Below are 19,627 nucleotides of genomic sequence, written 5' to 3' on the forward strand. Positions count from 1 at the left end.
GGAAACATGGCACAATGGGGGTAAAAAAACCAGACCATTTCCTAGATGCTTCTAGGTCAGGTTTTCACATTTCAGGGTTTTTTTTTTTTTGCAATGCTTAAGAAATACATTATCAAGTCAAAAATTGGATTTTTTTTTTTGTTAATAACAACAAATACATAAAACTAAAAAGTGTAAAGTTCGTTTGTATGACTAATGTACTTCGAGTGACTGTGTTATAGGTGTCACTGGATACAAAGATGAGTGAGATGTAGTCCCTGCCCTTATGTAAGAAGCTTAAATGACCTGCCCTTTGGTAGAGGCAGTTCTTAGACCAAACGCCAGCAAAAAATTTGTCCATTTTTCAGAAGTGCTATAGAAGTAATCAACTAACTGCATGCAGGCACTATACATATTAACTAACTTAGTAAGAAGTATAATTATTATCTCCATTAAGAAATCAGCAAACTGAGGCACAGTTAGATCCTGGCAAAGGTCACATGGCTAGTGGAGTAGCCAGGATTTGACAGTCTGGCTCCAGTCTCTGCTCTTTTTTTACCCTGAGACAGGATCTTGTTCTCGTTGCCCATGCTGGAGTGCAGTGGCAATCATGGCTCACTGCAGCCTTGACCTCCCAGGCTCAAGTGATCCTCCCACCCCAGCCTTCGGAGTAGGTGGAACTATAGGTGTGTACCACCATGCTCAGTTAATTAAAAAACTTTTGTAGAGGCGGGGTTTTCCTATGTTTCCCAGGTTGGTCTCGAACTCCTAGACTCAAGTGATCATCCTGCCTTGGATTCCCAAAGTGTTGGGATTACAGGCGTGAGCCACCATGCCCGGCTCCAGTCTCTGCTTTTTTTTTTTTTTTGAGATGGAGTTTCGCTCTTGTTGCCCAGGCTACAGTGCAATGGTGCGATCTCGGCTCACTGCAACCTCTGCCTCCCGGGTTCAAGCGATTCTCCTGTCTTAGCCTCCTACGTAGTTGGGATTACAGGCGCCCGCCACTATTCCCAGCTAATTTTTTGTATTTTAGTAGAGATGGGGTTTCACCATGTTGGCTAGGCTGTTCTCAAACTCCTGACATTGTGATTTGCCTGCCTCGGTCTCCCAAAGTGCTGGGATTACAAGTATGAGCCACCGCGCCTGGCTCAGTCTCTGCTCTTGACCACTTTTTTACCTCTTTGCTAAGTCACAGGTTAGCATTCAGGGTAGGCCCATCATTCTGTAGGATATTGGGAATATGTGCTTACCTCTTAAAACACTTCTGCCTCCTTAATGTCTGGGAACACATTTACTTTACCTTTTTTGGTGAAAAATTCCTTGGAGTATTTTCCTGCCACAATGAGCTTGCGAGGCACCTTCCCCAGAAGTTCTATGATCAATGCAATGTGATCTGTATATTTCAAACATTTCAAGAAGGGGGAAAAAAAGATACGTAACAAGAGTAACAAACACAGCTCTAGAAAATAGCAGAAAGAGTAGCATGCACACCTCTTTGTAAAGCATATCAGGCTTGCTTGCTATCCTAAATGGGAAGAGGAAGACTCTATCCATCTAATGGAGAATTCACAAAGTCAAATTTTTGTGGATTCAGTGATAACTAAAAAAAATCTTGGTGTGAATGCTCTGCTTCCTGAAGTATCCCCTGGGTCCTAGATTAAAACTCATGTAACAATACTACCTCTGTGATTGAAGAAGTCTTGTGAATATTTCCCACTGAGGGCAAAGCGTCTTGGAATTCTGCCTATCAGCTCTATAATGTGCACAATGTGGTCTAAAATAGAAGGGTAAGAAGAACAGATCAAGGACAAGCTGTAAAAGAGGTTTTTCTATGATTAGCTTTTTCAAGGACTAGCTGTTTAAAGGTAACTACAAATAAGACCAAGGATAATGAAGGGAAGACTGACTGGGAAGGCCAAGAATTATTCCTGGTGATTGGTCACCCGATAGTGTCGGGCAAGTACCATTCTGGATTTTGGAGGCTTATCTTCATCTTTACTTCTCTTTTGTCTATATATCTAGGTTCAGGTAGGTTCTTTAGGTAAGATTTAAAAAAATGTCCAAATATGTGTTAGACATTCTGGAACTATTATGTGTGATCGTTCTGTCTCAGCCTCCCCAGTGGCTGGGACTTCAGGCATGTGCCACCACACCTGCTGACTTAAAACATTTTTTGGAGAGATGAGGTCTTGTCATACTGCCAAGCTGGTCTCAAACTCCTGGGCTCAAGCAATACTCCTGCCTTGGCCTCCCGAAGTGTTGGGATCACAGGCCTGAGTCACCACCTGGCTGATACCCCATTTTAAAGATGAGAAAACAGAACCTCAAAAAGCACAAATGGCCTAACTTGAAACTTCAGGGCTAATATGAGCTAAAACTCAAATGAAAACCAATTATCTTATGTCTTGTCTAAAGCTTTTTTTCCTAAAATCATTTTTTAAAAGTAAAGATTAGCACAAACATTTAAAGTATAGCTACTTGATGATCTGTAATCGTCACAGTATGAATATGGATCATGAGCGCCACCAGGGAGGCATGCAGCCTCTTAACCAGGAGGTGAGTCTGGGAACAACCAGTACACACACTTCAGGCAGATCTACTGCCTTTTTTTTTCCCTCTGCAGGTGACAGAAATTAAGAATATAAAATCTTTTTTTTTTTTTTTTTTTTCTGAGATGGAGTCTTGCTCTGTCGCCCAGGCTGGAGTGCAATGGTATGATCTCGGCTCACTGCAACCTCCGCCTCCTGGGTTCCAGTGATTCTTGTGTCTCAGCCTCCTGAGTAGCTGGCATTACAGGGGCACACCATCACGTCCAGCTAATTTTTGTATTTGTAGTAGAGACAGGGTTTCACATGTTGGCCAGGCTGGTCTTGAACTCCTGACTTCAAGTGATCTGCCTGCCTTGGCCTCCCAAAATGCTGGGATTACAGGTGTGAGCCACTGTGCCTGGCCTGTATTTTTTGTAGAGATGGGTGGGGTTTTGCCATGTTGCCCAGGCTGGTCTCAAACTCCTGGGCTCAAGTGATCCACCCACCTCAGTCTCCCAAAGTGCTGGGATTACAGGTGTGAATACCCAGGCAGAATATAAAAGTTTTTGTTTTTTTTTTTTAAATGATGGCTCCTGGCCAGAAAAAAAAGCTTTATAAAATACTTTTATCCTGTAGTTACAGAATCATTAAGGGTTAAACTTCCAGTTATGTATCTTACAGGGGAAATAACATGCTAGAGACATTCATATTATCTGGGAATTTGTGAAGGTTTCAGGTTATATCTTTCTCATATCAAGGAATAGGTGTCATTTAAAGAAGACTTCACATTTATGACTTCCCTACAATCTTTGAGCAGTTTTGACTGAATTTATAGTTTGGTAACAAGTACCTGCATGCCAAGAATTTTTCTGCTGGTTTTTGGCAGGACCTGCAAATGTGTTTTTACCATTAACAATAACCAAAATGAGAATACCAAGGAAAAACTTAGACTATAGTTTCTAAGAGAGCTTCTTAAAGTTCTTAGAAACTTAAGTAAACTTCCAAGTAAAATATTGGTTCTTTAAATATTTTTCCTATACCAAGGAATTCCCTTGAAGTTGTTACTTTACATTTAATTCCTGCAACCTATCTTTGGCTTATGAGGATTGATATACTTGACAGACAAAATTATTAAGTATTATCCCATGAGTTAGGGTTGTGGGAAGCCAGAGTAGAGGACATGGTACTCAGGCTCCTGTCCTACCATGACTCGTAACAAACTATGCACACACTAGTCAGGGGTAAGGGTTTGCTTGTTCCTGCTCTTATAGGCCAAACTGCAGTAGAACAGCACAGGTAGGGTTGATGCTTGACCTAAGGACTATTAGTACTAACTGGTATAGGATGGAATAAATTAGAATTTAAATATCTAGGGAAGATGGTTTTCCTTGTCCCCTTATTTGGGACTCTGCATATATATTAAAATTTTCAGGTTTGGTAGCATACTACTACTCGATATAATTCTAGCCACTATACGTGTTCTGTACCACACACTAACATTTATGGAGAATCTAGGGAAGTAAAAAAAAAAAATCACCCTCCCAACAAATATAGTAGGTAGTTTCCAGGCCTATAACCCCAAACACTGTAAGCCTATAACCCCAAACCTATAACCCAGAAAAATAGCAAGCAGAGAATGGGTAAAATCAAGTAGTAATTATAGTATCCTCTAACATGGGGCTTATACATACAAAATATGTACTCACTTAAATAGGCATTCATGGGAATTAGATAGATAGCATTTTCCAAATGGTATTCATTAGGGATATTAGCAGGTCCTACTAACATTACCTATTAATATCCCAGAAGACCACATTTTGAGAAACAAAGAGCACTCCTGGTTCCACAGAGCATGAAATATGTGTTCCCAAAGACTCAAGGAAAGTGCAAAAAGAACATGTTCTCTACATTGGGAGGGCAGATGCTGTAGTGATCTCTCAAAATAATCCTCATTAATCCTACAAATAAAACATAAGCTGCCTCAACTGTATAAAACATTTTCTTGGCTGGGCGCGGTGGCTCATGCCTGTAATCCCAGCACTTTGGGAGGCTGAAAGGGGTGGACCACGAGGTCAAGAGACAGAGACCATCCTGGCCAACACGGTGAAACCCCGTCTCTACTAAAAATACAAAAATTAGCTGGGTGTGGTGGTGCACGCCTGTAGTCCCAGCTACTCGGGAGGCCGAGGCACGAGAATCGCTTGAACCACTGCACTTCAGCCTGGCGACAGAGTGAGACTTTGTCTCAAAAACAACAACAACAACAACAACAAAAAACAACAACAACAACAACAAAACTATTTTGTTTGTTCACTCAAATTATTAACCCATTTAGTTATCTGGATGCCATCATAATAGAAAAATCAGACACATACAGTTGTCTGCTTCCACAGTCTCTCAGACAAAGTAACTGGCAGCTTAAGCTTTTCCCACTGGCTACCACAACATGTAAATCCGTTCTATTTTGTTTTAAAATGGAATTCCAAAAAAGAAAAAATTACAGTTTTATATTCAGAAAAGGGAAAAAAGAATGCTAAATGTTGGCAGAATTTATAGAAATAGGATATAGTCTCTGCATTTAAGTAGTGTGTGTATATTAAAGTTACTGACCTCTAAATAACTTGGAGGCATAATTGAGCAACAGGTTGATGAACAGGTGAACTCAAACTGGGTAAAGAATGAACAACTGATATATATAGAAAGGAAGATAACTAGATGTTGAAGAAAAAAATTGTCCAGCACACAGAAGTTTTAAGTTAACTGTGGCCTTTGACTCTGACAGAGCTTAGTATTTTTCAGAAAATATCTAAAAACCTACTATAAAATGTCTTTTATATTTCTAACTTTTCTGGGATTTACATATGCTTTGCACACTGACAAGACTAAGGCTCTTCAGTACTAACAAATGATGTTAGCTAAATGTGGAAAGTGTAAATGCCACACACACACATCCATGGTTAAGGGTTCTCACCTTCATCTCGAGTGTACTCTTCCCCTGAATGAGGTTCAAACAAATAGTCACCTGTGGCCAGTTCAAAGGCCTAAAAAAAAAAGAGGACAGTATATGAAAGCACAACAGAAAAGAAGGTCTTTGGAAAGCTTACTGCTATTTAGCTCAATATGAAGTAACTCTTGTTCCCTTGGGAAAATTTACAGATTAAAAAAAAACAAAAAAAAACAAAAAAACCCCATAAGATGATTCCTAAAGCATTTCTTCCACATCCCTATCTTAATAAAATGGAGAAAACAGCAAAGACTCAGTAAATACTAACATGCACAGCACCTGGCCTAGGGTCCTTTAAAACAATGTGGGGGCTGGGCACAGTGGCTCACACCTGTACTCCCAACACTTTGGGAGAGAGCATCACTTGAGCTCAGGAGTTTGAGACTATACTGGGCAAGATGGCAAGACCCTGTCTCTAAAAGTAATAATAATAATAAATAAAATGAAACAAATAAAACTGTGGGGTAGGCAGCCACTTGTGTCCTTGTGTCCTGAGGCACTCCTAGCTCAGGAAGTCCTTTTTCCTGCTCCTAGCTCAGGAAGGCTTCTTGGTCCTTGTGCCAAGTGATCTTGCTTTTCTCTGTAGCCCAGGAAGAGGGTTAAGACCTTGTGCTGCAGCCTCTGGGACCTTGGTCCCTGCCCACCTCAGGGACCACACACAAACTGTCCATGCCAGTGAGATGTCCAGGAGTAGTGCCAGGGACTGGAAACTAGAGTGAAACCATCTTGATATCATTGATCAGAATGAGAAGTGCTGAGAACAGCAAAGACTCAGTAAATACTAACATGTGGGTTATTTCATGCCTAAACCTCCCCACGCTAAACCCCAGCAATTCAGCCCTCCCGAGTTTCCCTTTTTTGGCCAGAAAAAGGCACACCTGGATATTAAGGTGATTCTAAATTATTATTCATGAGAAGAACAGGTCTTTCTTACATTATAATCACACACGGCTAGAAACTGAGATTCTGTACCAAACAAAAAAAATCAAAACAAAAAAATTCAGATGTCTACTTATGACTCTTTAGTGTTTGACAAGTACACTATTAACTTTTGCATAGGAAGTACTCCCTAGACTGTCCCAGATGGAAAGTTCCTGATTCCTAGGTCTTTTTTTTTTTTTTTGAGATGGAATCTTGCTCTGCCTACCAGGCTGGAGTGCAATGGAGTGATCTTAACTCACTGCAACCTCTGCCTCCCGAGTTCAAGTGATTCTCCTGCCTCAGCCTCCGGAGTAGCTGGGACTACAGGCACGTGCCACCACGCCCAGCTAATTTTTGTATTTTTAGTAGAGATGGGGTTTTACCATGTTGGCCAGGATGGTCTCAATCTCTTGACCTCATGATCCACCCGCCTCGGCCTCCCAAAGTGCTGAGATTACAGGCGTGAGCCACCGTGCCTGGCCAATTTGTAGATCCTTAGAAAATCAGAAGATTAAGTGTAAAGGGAGTCAGGAGCCTAGCCTATGTGACTGGCAAGTCAGTACTCCCTAATCAGGAAAAGAAAAGCCTGTCTCCTGTAACAGAAAAACCTCTTACAGTGTTCGAGAGCGTCTTAGGAAATGATATCCTTGGGAATAAGTGCCATGCAGAATGAAAAGATAGTGTTAGGGTAACAGTGGGGCTACATAAATCTCACTGATTATAAATGGAGTTTTAAAAATCAGTACAACAGGCCAGGCGCAGTGGCTCAAGCCTGTAATCCCAGCACTTTGGGAGGCTGAGACGGGCGGATCATGAGGTCAGGAGATCGAGACCATCCTGGCTAACACGGTGAAACCCCGTTTCTACTAAAAAAAAAAAATACAAAAAACTAGCCAGGCGAGGTGGCGGGCGCCTGTAGTCCCAGCTACTCAGGAGGCTGAGCCAGGAGAACGGCGTAAACCGGGAAGCAGAGCTTGCAGTGAGCTGAGATCCGGCCACTGCACTCCAGCCCGGGCAACAGAGCGAGACTCCGTCTCAAAAAAAAAAAAAAAAAATCAGTACAACAGCAGTTTTGTTTTTTTTGAGACAGAGTCTTGCTCTGTTGCCTAGGCTGGAGTGCGGTGGCGCGATCTCGGCTCACTGCCACCCCTGCCTCCCAGATTCACGCCATTCTCCTATCTCAGCCTCCCAAGTAGCTGGGACTACAAGCACCTGCCACCACGCCCGGCTAATTTTTTGTATTTTTAGTAGAGATGGGGTTTCACCGTGTTAGCCAGGATGGTCTTGATCTCCTGACCTCGTGATCTGCCCGCCTCAGCCTCTCAAAGTGCTGGGATTACAGGCGTGAGCCACTGCGCCCGGCCAACAGCAGTTTTTAAAAATAACCTTACTGATAGGGAAACACAGTTATAAAATAAGCGCTAGTCACAGGTCAATTGTGATTAAATCAATGGTACTAAGTGGTCCAAACAACCTCAAGAACTGTAGACTCTAGGACTAAATATTCTCAATTTAGACCCAAGTTTAGGTCTAGGTGGCTCACCAGTGTCAGTTTCTGCAATTTCATGACAGAACAGCCTTTCTCAAAACAGTACTACCGTCCAGAGGGAGACCACAAAACCAGAAGTTTCAGGATAGGTTTAGGAATCAAATACTATCTCTAAATGTCAAGAGTGCTATGGCTTCTTGCTTGGCATTGCTTGTTTTACACTTCATTCGTTTATTATGAAACTGAACCACAGTGATAGAGCAGATACTTGTTCTACCCTGAGTTGTCCTAAGGTATATAGTCCCAAAGCAACAGAGAAACAAATCATGATTCTTATTCACCAAAACTTGTCAATCATTCCTGACACCAGGACTTAAAAAAAAAAAAAAAAAAAAACTCATGGTCTCATATATAGAGTTCAGTAAAGATACTGAAATTAAAGTTTAAAAAACAAAACAAAACAAACAACAAAAAAACACATGAGCCAGTCATGGCAGTGCTATATGCCTGTGGTACCAGCTATTCAGGAGGCCAGAAAATGAAATATTCTTCAGTGCTAAAAAGAAATGAGCTATTAAGCCATGAAGATATGGAGGAACCTTAAATGCATATTACTAAGTGAAAGAACCCAATCTAAAAAGGCTACATATTGTATGATTCCAACTATTTGACATTATGGAGACAATAAAAATATCAGTGGTTGCCAGGGAGTGGGGAAAGGAAGGGATGAACAGGCAGAGCACAGAGGAGTTTTAGAGCAGTGAAATGATATTGCATATAATGATAGACACATTTGTCAAAACTCGTAAAAGAGTGAAATGAGATGTGAACTACTGACTTTGGTTAATAATGATGTGTCAATGTAGGTTCACTGTAACAATTGTATCACTGTGGAGCAGCAGATCGATAGTGGGGGAGGCTCTGTGTGTGGGGAGCATATAAAACTTATTTGTACTTTTTGTTCAATTTTTCTGTGAACCTAAAACTGCTCAAAAAATAAAGTCTATTAAGAAACAAACCAGTGTACCATCCTTTGTTAACCTTCTCTAGACTACTGCCTTTGAGAAAAATGGCTTAGAAGATAGCATGAAGGCCGGGCGCGGTGGCTCAAGCCTGTAATCCCAGCACTTTGGGAGGCCGAGGCGGGCGGATCACGAGGTCAGGAGATCGAGACCCTCCTGGCTAACACGGTGAAACCCAGTCTCTGCTAAAAATACAAAAAATTAGCCGGGCGTGGTGGCAGGCGCCTGTAGTCCCAGCTACTTGGGAGGCTGAGACAGGAGAATGGTGTGAACCCAGGAGGCGGAGCTTGCAGTGAGCCGAGATTGCACCACTGCACTCCAGCCTGGGCGATGAGCAAGACTCCGTCTCAAAACAAAAAAAACAAAAAAAAAAAAAATCAGAAATGAAAGAGGAGACATTATAATGAATACTACAGAACTACAAAGGATAAGAGACTACTATGCATAATCATATGGCAACCAATTGGAAAACCCAGAAAAAATGGAAAAATTCATTGACAATATAACCTATGAAGATTGAACCATGAAGAAATAGAAACTCTGAACAGATCAAAAATAAGAGATTAAATCTGTAATAAGTCTCCCATCAAAGAAAAGCCCAGGACCTGATGGCTTCACTGCTGAATCCTACCAAATATTTAATGAAAAACTAATAGCAATCTGTCTCAAACTGCCCCCACCACCGCCAAAAAAAGACAAAAACCATATGATCATCGTATTAGATGCAGAAAATGCATGTGACAAAATTCAGCATCCTTTCATGATAAAAATTCTCTCACAATTAGGTATAGAAGGAATGTACCTCAACACAATAAAGGCCATATTTGAGAAGGCCACAGCTAACATTATACTCAATGGTGAAAAATTGAAAGTTTTTCTTCTAAAATCCAGAACAAGACTCTCCCCACTTCTATTCAACATAGTATTGTAGTATTAACAGTCCTTACTAGAGCAATTAAAACACAGACCAACAGAAAAGAAAGAAGTACAAATATCAGTTAGCTGATAACATAAAACTTTTTTTTGGCAAGATAAGAGTCTTGCTCTGTCATCCAGGATGGAGGAGTGCAGTGACACAATCATGGCTTGAGCCTCAACTCCTGGGCTCAAGTGATCCACCTGCCTCAGCCTCCCAAGTAGTTGAAACTACAGGTATGTGCCACCACACCTGGCTAATTTTTTCATTTCTTTTGGTAGAAATGGGGTCTCACTATGTTATCCAGGCTGGTCTCAAACTCCTGAGCTCCAGTGATCCTCCTGCCTCAGCTTTCCAAAGTGCTGGGATTACAGGCATAAGCCACCAAGCCTGGCCCGTCATGATCTTATATACAAACCCTAAAGACTCCACCAAAAACCCATTAGAACTAACAAACAAATACAGTAAAGTTGTAGGATACAAAATCAACATGCAAAAATCAGCAGCATTTCTGTAAACTAACAACTAGCTGAAAAATAAACCAAGAGATCAATCCCATTTACAATAGCTACAAAAAAAAAAAAAAAAAATACTTAGAAACATATTTAAGCACAGAGGTAAAAGACCTGTACACTGAAAACTATAAAATGCTGAGAAAAGAAATTGAAGACACAAATAAATGAAAATATATCTTATGTTCATGGTTTGGAAGATTTTAATTTTAATTTAATTTAATTTAATTTAATTTAATTTAATTTAATTTTATGAGAGAGGGTCTTGCTCCGTGACCCAGGCTGGACTGTAGTCGTGCAATCTTGGCTTACTGTAACCTCTACCTCCTGACCTCAGGTGATTCTCCCACCTCTGCCTCCAAAGTAGCATGCATCACCACACTTGGCTAATTTTAAAATTATTTGTAGAGATGGGATTTTGCCATGTTGCCCAGGCTGGTCTCACACAATCCATCTGCCTTGGCCTCCCAAAATGCTGGGACTACAGGTGTGAGCCACCGTGCCCGGCCTTACTATTGTTAAAATGTCCATACTACTTAAAATGATCTATCAGATTCAATGCAATCTCTATCACAATTGCGATGTTATTTTTCATATAAATAGAAAAAACAAACCTAAAATTCACACGCAATCACAAAAAATCCCAAAGAGCCAAGGCAGTCACGAACACAAAGAAGAAAGCTGGACTGGGCGTGATGGCTCACGCCTGTAATCCCAGTACTTTGGGAGGCTGAAGCAGGCAGATCACTGCAGCCCAGGAGTTTGAGACCAGCCTGGGCAACACAGGGAGATCCCATCTCTACAAAAAATACAAAAATAGTCGGATGTGGTGGGGCACACCTGTAGTCCCAGCTACTTCGGAGACTGAGGTGGGAGGATCGCTTGAGCCCAGGAGGTGGAGGCTGAAGACAGCCATGATTGTGCCACTGCACTCCAGCCTGAGTGACAGTATGAGACCCTGTCTCAAAACAAGAACAAAGCTGGAAGTGTCACACTACCTACTTTCAAACTATACTACAAAGCTACAGTAATTAAAACAGCATGGTCCTGGCAAAAAAAGCAGAAGCACAGACCAAAGGAACAATATAGAGAGCCCAGAAATGAACCCACGTGGCTGGGCGCGGTGTCTCACACCTATAATCCCAGCACTTTGGGAGGCCAAGGCAGGTGGATCGCAAGGTCAAGAGATTGAGACCATCCTGGTTAACAAGGTAAAACCCCATCTCTACTAAAAATACAAAAATTAGCTGGGCGCAGTGGCGTGCGCCTGTAGTCCCAGCTGCTGGGGAGGCTGAGGCAGGAGAATGGTGTGAACCCAGGAGGCGGAGTTGCAGTGAGCCGAGATCACGCCACTGCGCTCCAGCCTGGGCGACAGAGTGAGACTCCGACTCAAAAAAAAAGAAATGAACCCACGCATGTATGGTCAAGTGATCTTTGACAAAAATGCCAAGAATACAGAATGGGAAAAGGATGGTCTCTTCAATAAATGGTGTTGGAAAAACTGGATATAAAAAGAATGAAATTGCACTCCAAATATAAAAATCAAAATGGATGAAAGACTTAAACATAAGACCTGAAACTGAAAAACTACCAGAAGAAAACAAGGGGGAAACTCACATGACATTGGTCTGAGCAACGATTTTTTTGGGTTTGACCCCAAAAGCCCAGGGAGCAAAAGCGAATACAGACAAATGGGATAACATCAAACTAAAAAACTTCTGTACAGCAAAGGAAATAAGAGTGTGTACAGATAACCTATGGGTTGGGAAAAAATATTTGCATGCTATATATCTGATAGGGGTTAATATCCAAAATAATATGGAACTCAACTCAATAGCAAGAAAACAAACAAACAAAAAAACCTATTAAAAAACAGGCAAAGGACCTAAATACACATTTCTGAAAAGAAGACACACAAATGGCCAACAGATCTACTAAAAAAAAAAGCTCAACATCATTAATCATTAGGGAAATGGAAATTAAAACCAAAATGAGATATCATTTCATATTTGTCAGAATGGCTGTTATCACAAAGATGAAAGATTTAGTGTTGGTGAGAATGTGGAGCAAAGGGAAGTCTTGAATGTTATTGGTGGGAATGTAAATTAGTACAACCCTCATGGAAAACTATATGGAGGTTCTTTAAAAATCTAAAAGAGTTACCATATGATCCAGTAATCCCACTTCTGGACATTCACCTCAAAGATTTAAAATCAGTTTGTCTGCCGGGCGCGGTGGCTCAAGCCTGTAATCCCAGCACTTTGGGAGGCCGAGACAGGCGGATCACGAGGTCAGAAGATCGAGACCATCCTGGCTAACATGGTGAAACCCTGTCTCTACTAAAAATACAAAAAACTAGCCGGGCGAGGTGGCGGGCGCCTGTAGTCCCAGCTACTCGGGAGGCTGAGGCAGGAGAATGGCCTAAATCCAGGAGGCGGAGCTTGCAGTGAGCTGAGATCGTGCCACTGCACTCCAGCCTGGGCGACAGAGCAAGACTCCGTCTCAAAAAAAAAAAAAAAAAATCAGTTTGTCTAAGTGATGTCTGCATTCCCATATTCATGGCAGCACTATTCACAATAGTCAAGTTATGGAATCAACCTAAATTGATTTTAAAATCAATCTAAGTTGAGTCTATACAGATCAGATAAACAGACAATAAAATGTGGTATATACAGGTCACTCCAAAATCCAAAATTGACATGACACGCAAAGGAAACGCTCATTTGGAGCATTTCGAAGTTCAGATTTTTGGATTAGAAATGTTCAGACAGTATGTATTCTGCAAATATTCCAAAATCTAAAAAATTCCCCTAACTGAAACTGGTACCAAGTGTTTCAGATTAGGGATATTCAACTTGTATACACAATGGAATGGAATACTATTCAGCCTTAAAAACAAGATGGAAATTCAGTCATTTGCAATGACATGGATAGAATTGGAAAACATAAATAAGCCAGGCACGGAAAGACAAATACTGCAACACTCTCACTTATATGTGAAATCTAAAACAATTGAACTCATAGAAGCAGAGAGCGGAATGGTGGTTACAGAGGCTGAGGGGTGAAGATAATGGGGAGATAATGATTAAAGAGTTAAAAAAGACAAAAAAAGGGAAAAAGTAAATTTAGTTTTAACTATAACAATATTTCTAGAAACATCTGACGAGTATCATTCATGCCTTATTTCTGTTACTAACCATATTTAATTGCTCAAATCATGAAGATACTAAGTTGAAGGTGGCTTTGAAACTCATTTCAAACCAGATATGCCAAGTTTTGTTCAAATTTTGTTTAGAAGTCTACTTATTGCTCCTCTTGATATGGAGAAGTAACATAATTAAGTACCCAGTCCTAGTGGTTAGTGCTCTGCAAACAACCAACAGCAGGGGAATGAAGCAAAGGAAAGACATCTTAACAGCAAGGAAGCAATGTTTCAGCACCAGAGAGGAAGAAAGAGGGTTACAATAGCCACAGGTCAAAAAGGATGGTTGGGAAACTCCAGAGTTCAGTTATTAGTTTTTTTGTTGTTACTAAATTTATTCTACTACTCATTTCCAGTTTTAAAAGTAGTGATTTTCCAGTCTTAACACAGCTGTAAATTATATTAGTCAAAGCAAATAAATGGTTCTGTATCAAAGGTGTATGTAAGAATTGCTGAAGAACTTTTTCAAAATGCGTATGTCTACTGCACATACCCCTTTCCTATTTAAGAATCACAGACAATTTCCCTGCGTCATATAGAAAGCAAACATAAAAAACACCCATGTATTTCAGGGAGTCACAAGTTCTATGTGACAAAGAAAAGTGATAAAGTGGGGGTTATTTCAAATAAAGTCATCAGGAAGATATCTCTAAAGAGATTCTGTTGAACAAAGACCTGCATAAGGTGAAGGAGAAAGCACGTCCAAAGGTCCAAGGTAAGAATGAGCTTCACAAGACTAGGGAAAGAAAATAGGATTTTGAGTGGAATATATGCAATTAGAGGATTTAAAACAGGGGAGTAATATGATTTGATTAACACTTAAGACCACTCAGGTCACTATGTGATAATGTGACATGAAGGGAGAAAAACAGAAGCAGAGAAAGGAAATTAGGAGGTCACTGTATTGATCCATTTGTGAAATGATGATGGCATGGTTTATAATGAGTTAATGGAAAAAGTAAAAAGTGGTTGGTATTGGATTTTTTTTTTTTTTTGAGACAGGGTCTCCCTCTGTCACTCAGGCTGTGGTGCAGTCTTGGCTCACTGCAATCTCTGCCTCCTGGGTTCAAGCAATTCTTGTGCCTCAGCCTCCCCAGTAGCTGGGATTTCAGTTGCATACCACCACACCCGGCTAATTTTTATATTTTTGGTAGAGACAGGGTTTCATCAGGTAGGCCAGGTTGGTCTTGAACTCCCAATATCAGGTGATCCACCTGCCTCAGCCTCCCAAAGTGCTGAGATTACAGGCATGAACTGCACCTAGCTGGTATTGGATATATTCTGAAGGTAAAACACATAAAAACAGCTGATGGACTAGATGTAGACAGAGAAAAACAGAATTAAGAATTAACCTAAAAGGTTCAGGTTCTAAGCTTTTAGTCTGAGTGGCTGGGTGAACAGGGGGATAATTTACAAAAACAGGATGTGTAGGGTGAACCAAGCACTCTATTTTGAAAATGTTACATTTGAGATATTTATCACATATCCAAATGGAGTTGTCAAGCAGACGGTTGGACATAAAAAGTTGGATTAAGTATAGAGATGAGCTGAGGCTAGAGACATCATGGGACTTGATGAAATCCCCCAGGAAGAGAGAGAAGAGGGCCAAGGGCTGAGTCCTTTTTCAGTTAAGAGGAAAGGCCTATCTATTTAAGTTCTCATTAATTGATATAAACAAAAAGTAAACAATAAGGGCAAGGTACTACTATAGACTTAAAGCTTTAATTTTTCTTTGGTAATCAAAGCATGCCTAAAATAAATATTCCAACATACAGTTACGTGAACGGACATGTACAAGCTATGAATGATTAAAATGGAGACTATCTTGCCCCAGGGATCTAGTGCACCCTGGCTGGTGTCAGCTTAAAGCCTTCCTCTCAACTGTGTGCTATTCACTGGGGTTATACTGAAGGTCCTATAGTTAATTAACTATAACTCCATCATTCCTGGGGAACAAATGCTTGCTTCTCTCAATTCCTCCTGCTTCTTTCCCTGTTTAGAATGTCTAACTTTGGGAGCTGTGCATTTAATCACTCCCATCTCTTGAATATAGCAAATACTCAGCTTTCCTTTACCTTCACTGACAGCAATGCCTGGGATCCAGATACTTCTGCACATACCAACTGCAGGAATCTACTGTAAAGACACAGGTCCTAGTGATTTTATTACAGAACTGTGAAAGAGATAAGATTATACTCTGTTTTTTGGTGTTTGTATTACCTCTGTTTAGTGGAACACTATGGCAGCAAAAACAAAAAAATAAATAAAAGCAAACCTATAGCTTTCATTGCATAGGATAAGGAAATTGTACAAAAAGAACTCAAATTATTACTTACTAAAATAGCATTCAAAATTTGGCCTCCACTGACTTATTGCTGTTGAACAAAGGTGACAATCTTTGGTGAAATCTAAACAGCTATTGTGCATAGTGCTAGAAGTTATAACCACCTGCAGACATTTCTGCCTTTTCATTCAGGCAGCTCAGATTGTGAATTGGTGATGATGGAGAAAGAGCTCTTGGGTCAAATTACTACACTTTGGATTTTGATAGTTTAAGGATTTTAGTAGCCTTAAGACAGTTATGGATAAACCCCTTTGGATCCCACTTCTGAAAGATTCACTCCCTTACTGAAACACCTGACCAAGAATTAAGTTAGTCAGCCCTGGGTGTCTGAGGTTCCACATGCTCAGATTCAACTGACTGCAGATTAAAAATATTCAGAAACAGCAACAACAGCACAATAAAAATACAAGTAAAGGACAGGCACAGTGAGTCATGCCTATAATCCCAGTGCTTTGGGAGGCTGAGGTAGCTGGATCGTTTGAAGCCAACAGTTTGAGACCAGTCTGTGCAACATAGCAAGACCTGGTCTCTATGAGAAAAAAATTTAAAAATGAGCCAAGTGGGTGGCACATGCCTATAGTCCTAGCTACTTGGGGAGTGAGGTGGTAGGATCCCTTGAACCCAGGAGTTTGAGGTTATATTGAGTTATGATCACACCACTGCACTCCAGCCTGGGCAACAGAGCAAGATCCCATCCCTAAAAAAAAAAAAAAAACAAAACAAAAACAAAAAAACCAAGTTAAAAAAAATATGGTATAACAACTTTACATAACATTTATATTATATTAGATATTATAAGTAATCTAGAAACAATTTAAGTATACAGAGGCCATACGGTTATATATGTTATACGCAAACACTATGCCATTTTATGTAAGTACTTGAACACCTGTGGATTTTGGTATCTGCAAGGGGTCTTAGAACCAATCCCCTGAGGACATTGAGGGATGACTGCATATTCTCTAGTTTTTCCCCTAACCTTTCCCTTGATTAGTAATTGGCCAACTCCTGGGGTTGACAAAGACATGCACTTCACCTCATGTCCTAAACATGTGTAGCTATACTCACCGAACCTCTCACAAGTGCCCGTGGGAGTCCCACAAATCCTGCCCTGAATTTCAGAGAGCAAAAGGTGAAGAAAAGGAACATATGCCAGAAAGCAATCACTTCAAAAGAGGAATTTACCAGAAAAGGAAGACAACTGGGGACTATAAACATACTTCCCCATAGTGGGAGGAAGGGTATTCAAAGGCCAGAGAAGAAGATAATCTCATCCTGCCAGTTATGGTCCTACCTGTCCTGACTCCAATGTTCGGAAATTTTTTTTTCTGTTTTCTTTTTTTTTTGAGACAGAGTCTTACTCTGTCATGTTCTTCACAAATATTTTCTCCTTTCCACCCCCCTTTTTTTGAAACAGAGTCTTGCTCTGTTGCCCAGGTTGGGTTGCAGTGGTGTGATCTCAGCTCACTGCAGCCTCTGCCTCCCAGGTTCAAAAGATTCTTGTGCCTCAGCCTCCTGAGGAGCTAGAATTAAAGGCATGTGCCACCACGACAATTTTTTTTTTTTTTTTTTTTTGAGACGGAGTCTCGCTCTATCGCCCAGGCTGGAGTGCAGTGGCCAGATCTCAGCTCACTGCAAGCTCCGCCTCCCGGGTTTACGCCATTCTCCTGCCTCAGCCTCCTGAGTAGCTGGGACTATAGGCGCCCACCACCTTGCCCGGCTAGATTTTTGTATTTTTTTAGTAGAGACGGGGTTTCACCGTGTTAGCCGGGATAGTCTCGATCTCCTGACCTCATGATCTGCCCGTCTCGGCCTCCCAAAGTGCTGGGATTACAGGCTTGAGCCACCGCGCCCGGCCCAACCAGTTAATTTTTGTATTTTTAGTAGAGACAGAGTTTCTCCATGTTGGCTAGGCTAGTCTTGAACTCCTGACCCCAAGTAATCTGCCTGCCTCAGCCTCCCAAAGTGCTGGAATTACAAGCATAAGCCACCACACCTGGGTCCCCTTTTCCCTTTTTATGATTGCCCTTCTATCTATTCCTCAATCATCAATGTGGTAGGCAATCTCAACTTGTTCATCTCATTACCTCTCAGAGAGGGTTCTAATCTTTCCATCAATTAATTACTTTGGATGCAGGATGATCCATCTCTTCAGGCACTTCTGATATTCCAGAATTTTTGCTCTATGATCAATTTTTTTTTTTTTTTTTGAGACAGAGTCTCGCTCTGTCACCTAGGCTGGAGTGCAGTGCCGCGATCTCGGCTCACTGCAAGCTCCGCCTCCCAGGTTCACGCCATTCTCCTGCCTCAGCCTCCCGAGTAGCTGGGACTACAGGTGCCTGCCACCACGCCCAGTTAACTTTTTTTGTATTTTTTAGTAGAGACGGGGTTTTACGGTGTTAGCCACGATGGTCTCGATCACCTGACCTTGTGATCTGCCCGCCTCGGCCTCCCAAAGTGCTGGGATTACAGGCATGAGCCACCACACCCGGCCTCTATGATCAAATTTAAAGCAACATTTTGTTTTTCTATGTCGACTGGCAAAATAAAATTTGAGGATCAAATGGGGCTCAATTTTTCATGATATTGTCTCATGTCAGGTAAGTACCTTGCATTCCTTGATCAAGAAAATTCTGACATGTGAGTGGGTCCAGAACTATGAGGCAAGATTAATGACACCTTTATCTTTCAGCCTTATTTCTTAAGCCTGACATTAGAAATACTTTATTAAATATCAAGTAGGATCTACTGCCCCCAAATAAAATAGAAATGTGGAATAAGAAAAAAAAAAAGTCCTCATCTTCTTATAGTAAACAATTAATCCACTACTAAAAACTACATCTTAGCAAATCCACATTTTAATAAATCAGATGCCATCTATTAACCAGGTATACGTTATAGCTGGGGGCATCTCCATCATTTATGATTTTCTACAGCAAATCAACTCAAATAAAATTCCTCAAAATACAAAGCTTTCAAGTGTGGCAAGAAAGAAGCCTGAGATTTTATTCCAATATTCTTTCATTTTGTGCAACAATATTGAAACCTTACTTCAGACAGTCCACCAGCTTTAAAGACCAATGGGCCCGGCACGGTGGCTCACGCCTGCAATCCCAGCACTTTGGGACGCCGAAGTGGGCGGATCATGAGGTCAGGAGATCAAGACCATCCTGGCCAACACGGTGAAACCCCGTCTCTACTAAAAATACGAAAAAATTAGCTGGGCGTGGTGGCGGGTGCCTGTAGTCCCAGCTACTCAGGAGGCTGAGGCAGGGGGAGGCGGAATTTGCAGTGAGCCGAGACCATGCCACTGCACTCCAGCCTGGGCGATAGAGCAAGACTCCGTCTCAAAAAAAAAAAGTCATCACCATTCTCTTAATCTCAAGTACCCAGGGACACATACACTGCGGAAGGTTGCAGAGACCTCTGCCTAGGAAAGCCAGGTATTGTCCAAGGTTTCTCCCCATGTGATAGTCTGAAATATGGCCTCGTGGGAAGGGAAAGACTGCATTGTCCCCCAGCCTGACATCTGTGAAGGGTCTGTGCTGAGGAGGATTACTGTAAGAGGAAGGAAGGCCTCTTGGCAGTTAAGATAGAGAAAGGCATCTGTCTCCTGCCCATCCTTGGGCAATGGAACCTCTCGGTGTAAAACTTGATTGCACGTTCTATTTACTGAGATGGGAGAAAACCGCCTTAGGGCTGAAGGTAGG

The 19,627-nt window shown here is 41.3% G+C and overlaps 1 protein-coding gene across 7 annotated transcripts in view; it reads right to left on the reverse strand.

The window, feature by feature from the left end:
• The window catches only part of SRPK1 (SRSF protein kinase 1), a 92,993-nt gene that overhangs the window by 3,948 nt on the left and 69,418 nt on the right, over positions 1-19,627 (reverse strand). For 3 of the 7 annotated variants that reach the window (XM_033216942.1, XM_033216943.1, XM_033216944.1), the window contains 3 exons: positions 5,479-5,548; positions 1,661-1,753; positions 1,280-1,372 (listed from right to left, as the gene is read on the reverse strand). In XM_033216942.1, the coding sequence (XP_033072833.1) occupies positions 1,280-1,372; positions 1,661-1,753; positions 5,479-5,548 (256 nt within the window). Of the gene's footprint in view, positions 1-1,009; positions 1,373-1,660; positions 1,754-5,478; positions 5,549-19,627 lie in introns of those variants that run through there. The other 4 variants (XM_033216945.1, XM_033216946.1, XM_033216941.1 and 1 more) reach the window with 2 other exon arrangements.

Source organism: Trachypithecus francoisi, unplaced genomic scaffold (assembly GCF_009764315.1).
Source record: "Trachypithecus francoisi isolate TF-2019V2 unplaced genomic scaffold, Tfra_2.0 Lachesis_group10, whole genome shotgun sequence".
Taxonomy (NCBI): domain Eukaryota; kingdom Metazoa; phylum Chordata; class Mammalia; order Primates; family Cercopithecidae; genus Trachypithecus; species Trachypithecus francoisi.